General features: G+C 37.4%; 1 protein-coding gene across 1 annotated transcript; it reads right to left on the bottom strand.

Moving 5' to 3' along the window:
- Window positions 1–3,340: 3,340 nt before the first annotated feature.
- prok1 (prokineticin 1) lies at window positions 3,341–6,557 on the bottom strand. Its single transcript, XM_047377973.1, has 3 exons — window positions 6,277–6,557; window positions 5,351–5,476; window positions 3,341–3,742 (listed from the first exon to the last, which is right to left on the bottom strand). Exons 1-3 carry the CDS (start codon window positions 6,349–6,351, stop codon window positions 3,623–3,625), a joined length of 321 nt encoding a protein of 106 aa, XP_047233929.1. The 5' UTR covers window positions 6,352–6,557; the 3' UTR covers window positions 3,341–3,622.
- Between the last annotated feature and the right edge of the window lie 545 nt (window positions 6,558–7,102).

Here is a 7,102-nt window from a genome sequence, read left to right as displayed (position 1 = left end):
CAGGCAGGTTTATTGGTGTTTTAGTGTTTTGCAGCTGAAGCAAAAAACCAACTCCTGCTTCATTATTTTTATTAGACTGTTTTGACGTCAGAGAACTCAACAGCTGTTTACTCTGGGTTAAGAAAAGGGGGGGAATAATATATGCCGAATGTTGTGGTTTAACAGTGTGACTCACATCTCTGTACTGGTTAAATGAGACTCCTGCACAGGCACTCATGTTGTTGATGTCACAGGTCCATCTATGGAGGAGGTACCAGTGTTGATGATGGCCTGGCAGCTCCCAGAGAAGGCCATAGCCTCACCACCTCAAGGACATGAAGCAGATGGTGTAACAATGGCAAACCACAAACCTGAGTGCAGCTTACTTGTACTATGTGTTATGTGTCTGTAATTGGGAGTTTCTTTCTCCTAGTTTGTACTGACATGGCAGTAAGTGACTGATGTCAGAGGGATGTTATTGGTATTATTGACATCACTAAACTGCATCTGTCACTCTTGCTAAGAAAAAAGCAAAAGCTCAAATCTCACATGTAAATTTGAAAATATAAACAAGCTCAGTTAGTTGAAAAGGAAACAGGGTTCTATCAACATATTTCCAGTGCTTCACAGGAGAGGTTCAGCGCATCAGCTGAGCCATCTGTTCTTGCTTCATCATGTTGTCCATGGCAGGCAGCACACCGTCATAGGCAATGAAGTGGAAGGACGATTCCAACTGTCGTCAGGCTGCATATGAGGCATGAAGGGGGACTTTATCTGCCTAATTCCAACCTCCTGGCTCAGCAGAAATATGGTGCCCACCTGCACTCCGTTTGTCAAAGTTCAACAGACCACAAGGACATGTCAGTTTGAAGTGTAAATACACTTCACATTTTGTTCCAGGGGGTTTGATGACCTAAATGGTGCTGCTAGCCAGATATTCCATCATGCTGCCAGCACCTTACTGGATGGACAGAGCTGGTCTCCATGCTTAAATGTGGAGCCCTGTGGAAAGTTCAATCTGTCGTGGTTCTCTGCAGATGGATGGTGTTAACTGTGTTATGATAATCAAAGCTCCTCAGTACTAGTTTGGTATACTTTTATTTTTTAAGGAAGATTTCTGTCCCAGGGTTCTCATTCCAATCCTGCCAACAGAAAACTGATGAATTGAAATCTACTGAAGTCGAACACTTCAGCTTTGAAAAAAGTTAGCTTAGCTGTCCCCCTTGTGCCAGTTTAAATGTATGATATTTGAAATACATTGATTCTGCCTCAATAAAATTAGAGAGTGCTTTTCTAAATTCCCTATCAAGCTGGATTTGGAAAACATAAAGTCCCAGATTTACTGATGGAGACACTATCTTATCTTACTCACAACCAGTCCTTAACTTTGGCATTTGATACTCTAATCTATTTTCATAATCTTGGTAACATTTCTTGCATTTCTTTATGAAACAGATCCTGCCTCCGTTTTTTTCTTTTTCAAATATTATGCAAATCTTTGCATGAAGCAAACTGCAAAATGGCAAAACTTGATGCAATGTTTATTTAACGCTATGCCTTCAAACGTAAATAAAAAATGGGTCACACGGAGGACAACAATGGTTAGATTGAGTCACAAACTCTGGCCAGCTCTGTTTCTGCAACACAAGATATTTTCTATTTCTTAGTGTTACATTCAAGGCAAAACATTTATTTGGATTTTTAGTATGCCAAAAACTGTAAGGGGATATTTAGACCAATGCAACATAATGATCCCCATTACATGAGTTTATTTTTGTCATGATTATCTCTGCTGCTTCATAAGTCTGCACTGAGCCTGTTAGCAATTGATCAACTTAAAAACGTCTGAAATGTAACAGTAATATGTTTTTCACTGAAAGAGCATCAATTAAAAATCTACACAAAAAAGTAAAGCCAGATCATGTCACTGAATTATCTGACTAATATAATCCGGTGTAAAAATGTTCATCTGTCATTCTTTTCATATAAGTATCTCACAGAAATGATAGTGGACTGAATGACACCCACTCCTGGTTTCTACAGTCAATCTGAAACTGTGTTGTGATGCTGATCCTGCAGCTGAGGATATGATGCATAAAAAGTGTATTTCTTTTGTGCCTTTGTCTCCCTTCAGCTGTTCTTTTTGGACCCAGGAAGTGCATTGCTGCAGCCCCCCTTTTCCACGTGTTATGAAATTGTAGTTCCTGCATTCCCACAACTTTTAAGCCCACGGTAACACCACTGCGTGTAAGTTACATTTATTGAAATCACCAATTAAGTAATAAAATTAATCAAAAGAAGCAATACTTCAAAGACTTTCTCACTCTCAGACAATGAAATCAGAATAAATAAATAAGTGGCGATATGTGTTTTTGTTTTCAGCATTTTTGTATCATGTTATTAGTTTATAACAAGTTAAATCTGAGCCCTTTTTTTACCTGGGTGTATTTGCTACGCCAGTGCATTGTTTTGAGGGGTTCTTATCAAATGTTGTACAAAAACAAATTAATTGTTACAGATTTCCTTTAAGGTGCGGAGAATTTGAACAACGGTAGGAAAATAGTGAAAAGACTGAGCACATGTACTGAGATGTGTTTGTGACTGCATCAAACAGCAGCTCAGTGCAGAATGTTTTAGTCTAATTTTATTGTTGATAATTCTATGACAAATATTTTACTATTATGTTAATATTGTTTAATATATATTAAATACTTAATTCATTTTTCATTTATATATTTGTATTATTAGAACTGTTAATACTTGTGAACTAAATATGTAGCTAAATTATTTTAAAAATAAATACTCATAACCACATAAATAAAAACACAAAAAAACTGTGATTTCTAAAATATTGTGTTTGCTTTACAATCGCTGACATTCCTGATATTATAAAAATACTATGCTTTGTCATTTTCGACAATTTCTTTAAGCCATTCGTCCAAGCAAAGTTTAACCTTTTCCCTCCATCAAAATATGGAGGTAAAGTGAAAGGACGTCCACACGAAGACGTCTAATGTGTCACAACGTGGTTGGAACGTTGTCAGGGTTGACCAAACCGGCTAACAAAGTGTAACTGTCAGCGTCTTTGTTTGGGATTAATTTGGACAATTTCTCTTCCAATTTCAACATCAACATAAAGTTGAACAAAAATACTTCTCATTAAACTTTGTTGAATTCTTGTCATAACTATAAAGAAGACCATAGTTTTTAAAATGTACATATCTGCACCTGGAGCTTTCTACTTAATTTTCACTAATCTAAAATTTAACAACACAACAGATTTATTAAGACTATCATCATAATCGTACGTTTAAAAAAACATTTGGCACAATTTTACATGGAGAATTATAGGTTTATTGACAATAATATATAATTCTGTGTACATTTCTATTGATAAATTAGCTTAAAGTGTGCAAAACAGAAATGCATGGTTCACAAACATCTTGATGGTAAACCTTGGCTTTATAGTTCCAACTGTGCTACATCTATAATGCGTTATAGTGAATTGCACTTTGTAGTTATGTCATATGTTGTGTTTACTGCATTGTACAAAGAAAGAATAAAGTTGTTGAAGATGATTGTGGTCCGCAGCCTGTTTAACTCTTCTGCTCAAATTGTCTTCATCTGAGCATTTGGCCATCTGTTAAAAGTCCAAGTTTTTGAAGTCTTCAGTACATCTGTACTTGCTGTCAGCAAACCGGGTGCACACCAAATGGGGGAGACAGGGGCAGGTGTGATGTAGCCTTTTCCCAGTGTATGGCACCTGAAAGAAGGGAAAAACAAGAATAATTGGAAAGGGGTGGTGGGCTGGAGGGGTTATCTGACATTTGAAACGTTTTATCAGTTCACATGTGGAGCCACAGGCTTTAAAATGTCTTCTTTACTGAACTGCAGAGGTGGATTCAGTCCTTGCTGAACAAACGGTTTACTTGTCTAGATAATCAAAGAGATATATGACTCTAATCGCCACATTTGGCGTGGACAAGATCAATAGCCTCTGCAGTTATCAGCAGCTTTTCGAGAGATCCAGCCAACCTGCCAGCACTCGATACAATCTGAACCTCTTACGGCGAGTGTGAGAAGTGTGTGACAGTTCTTTTGTGTGTGAAGTAGAGACTGTGATGCTGGGAGATAAATGAAATGATAGTGTCTTGCAAAAGTATTCACACTCCTTGAACTTTTTATTTATATAATTATATCATACATGCTGCTACCATAAACATGTATGTCTTTTACAGGAATTTTACGTGATGGTGGTGGTCCTTCCAAGCGGACGGAAAAGGGTTTTGTTTTTCTAATAAAATAAAAATCTGAATTACTTTCTTGAACTACCATTTGTTGCCATCCCAGCTACATGTATGCAAGAATAAACATGGATGGATGGATGGATGGATGGATGGATGGATGGATGGATGGATGGATTTGTTTGCCCATTCTTCTTTGCAAAATGTGGGAAGTTTAGTCAGATTTAATGAAGAGCATCTGTGAACATCAAATTTCAAGTTTTGCTGGATTTAGGTCTGGACTTTTAAGTAGGCCATTCTAGCACCTGAATTGACTTCTGTTTTGGCTATATGCTTAGGGCCCTTGTTCTACTGGAAGGTGAACCTCTACACCAGTCTCAATAGTTTCAGAACCTCTAACAGGTTTTCTTGAAAGATTGCCTTGTGTTTAGCTCCATCCATCTTCCCATCAGCTCTGACAAGCTTCCCTGTCCCTGCTTCAGAAAAGCATCCCTATAGCATGATGCTGCCACCACCATATTTAACAGCAAGGATGGTGTTAAATGGTAGTTTTATTCTACACACAATGTTTTGCGTGCAAGCCAAAAAGTTCAGTTTGTGTCTCATCTAATCAGAGCACATTCTTCCCAACGTCTGCCTATGCCTTTCTTTCAATAACAGCTTTCTTCTTCTTGTCACTACAAGATTTGTAGAGAGTACAGCTAATAGTTATTAGTTAATAGTTAGATAGTTTGAGCCAACCATGAAATCTTCAAAACTTTGAATTTTGTTTAGGCACCTCACTCTGCTTTAAACATTTCTCAATCCTCTGAGGTCTTCACAGAACAGTTGGGTTTATATTGACATTAAATCACCCCCTGGTGGACCTTTTGTTTTTTTTTTTGGCTAATTAAGTGACTTCTGAAGGTATTTGGGTTTTATTTATACATTTAATGATATAGGGGCTGAATACAAATGATTACCTTAATTTTCAGATTTTATTTGTATTTTTTTGCTCCCCCCCCCCACAATTTTGCACTACTCTGTATTAGTCTGCCATATGACATCCCGATAAAATACACTGAAGTTTTTAATTTGTAATGTGATGTGAAAAATATCAAGGGTTATGGTGCTGTATTTGGACCCACCTTGTGGCTGAAGGGGTGGCATTCGTCCCCTTCCACTCCTCTTGGGATGCACATCCTCAAGCCCCTCAGCCACAGACTGACGGCACAACAGAGACCAAAACCACACTGCACATCTTTCTCACAGGCCTGCAGGACCAGCAGAGGGACAATAATGCAGCAATACTGACAACCATTAGTCTAAAGAATTGTTATAATAAAACATTAAAAAACAGATGGAAGAAGAAATGCATAATGAATGTAAATGCATTTTTGTAGAATAGGCACTCTACAATAATTTCAATAGCATGACATTTTTTCAATTATGTGTCATCTTCTTAATTGATTTATAAATGACTAGCATTCGGCAGACTAAGATGATTTCCTTTTGGATTTTTCCAGACGACTGAAGCGGAGGAGGATGTGGTCTACTGTCAGTCATGTGTAATTCAATTAAAGATAATTATCCAGAAACGCAAGCTGTTCTGTTTGGCTTTTATAGTTGTGGAGTTAGATCTGACACAATATGTTTATATTCATATACACACATACATAAAGAATTCAACGTAGGTTATCAATTGTTTTTATGGATTTCAAACAAAAAATATGTTGCTACTACTGTTTTAAATGTCAAACAATAAATGCACCGGTAATTATGTATAATTACTGAGGAGATTTTGTTAGCAAGAGTTGCATTCCTTAAAAATTGCTTCTTTTCAATCTATTAAAAACAATTTTATAATCAAACTGTTTTAATAAACATTACTAAAAACAAAACCTATTATAGAAACATGGTATTACTGTAATTTCAGGGCTTCATGTTTAATTTGACAGAATGAAAAAGAACAATTTTGAATAATTTGGAACATCTTATTTATATTTGAATCCAAATTACAAAAAGGTATTGTTAAATGAAGTAAATCACAGCAGGCTCCGAACTTCCCACTCACCCCTGTGATCACAGCTCCTCTGGACCAGCTAACAGACACCAGCAGGAAGGACAGCAACACAGCACTGAAGTCCATGGCAGCAGCAACTGGAACTGTCTGAGACGTTGATGGACTCTGCAGCAGCTTACACCAGTGGGTTCCAGACTTTTCAGGGAGTCATGAAGGTTTGCAGAACTCCTCAGATGCAGAGGAGATCCTCACTCTCTCCCTCTCTTTATCCACCTGCAGCCTCCACCGCCCCCACCCCCTTTTGTTTGACATTTCCTCACGCCCTCTCTGCTCATCTGCTGAGAAGCTTTGTCATCTTAGTCATCTGGATGATGAAGGTTCTCCTGTCCTTCTATGCTTGTAGATATCTACCTGCTACATGATATTATAGCCTCCTAAAGACTGAGACTGCCACAGTTTCAATGTCTAGTGGTTAAAACTGAAACAAATGTACTTCAAGCATTGCAGCAGCAAATTCATGCAAACTAAAATAAGGCTGACACCTTCCAGCAAGAAAAAGCCATAAAGTTCACAGTATTTTCTCAATCTAAAACAAGACAACCCAAATTAAACTTAAAATGGAGTAAATCTGGGTAAATAAAGGACTGGACTTCATGTAACACTTATTTGTGTAGAGATGTATCTGAAAAGTGTAGCATGCATTTGTATTCAGCTCTTGTGAGTCATTACGCTGTGGAGGCATTTTTTTGTTGCAGTTACAGCTGCAAGTCTTTGGGGCATGCCTCTATCTAGAGACTGAAATCTTTTCAGCATTTTTTATTTTAATGTACATCAAGCTCAGTCAGATTCAATGGAGAACATCAGTTAATAATAAATC

This window comes from Girardinichthys multiradiatus, chromosome 1 (assembly GCF_021462225.1).
Source record: "Girardinichthys multiradiatus isolate DD_20200921_A chromosome 1, DD_fGirMul_XY1, whole genome shotgun sequence".
In the NCBI taxonomy this organism is placed as follows: Eukaryota; Metazoa; Chordata; class Actinopteri; order Cyprinodontiformes; family Goodeidae; genus Girardinichthys; species Girardinichthys multiradiatus.
The sequence above is the reverse complement of the archived record's forward strand: the minus strand, read 5'-3'. Positions and strand labels throughout refer to the sequence as shown.

What these genes read in the sequence shown, in the direction of transcription:
- prok1 (XM_047377973.1), bottom strand. Translation starts at nt 6,351, where the DNA reads ATGGACTTCAGTGCTGTGTTGCTGTCCTTCCTGCTGGTGTCTGTTAGC. An exon ending in GAGGAGCTGTGATCACAGGG is followed by an intron (nt 5,477 to 6,276) that starts GTGAGTGGGAAG and finishes CTGGTCCTGCAG; the next exon opens with GCCTGTGAGAAAGATGTGCA. An exon ending in GCCACCCCTTCAGCCACAAG is followed by an intron (nt 3,743 to 5,350) that starts GTGGGTCCAAAT and finishes CCCTTCTTTCAG; the next exon opens with GTGCCATACACTGGGAAAAG.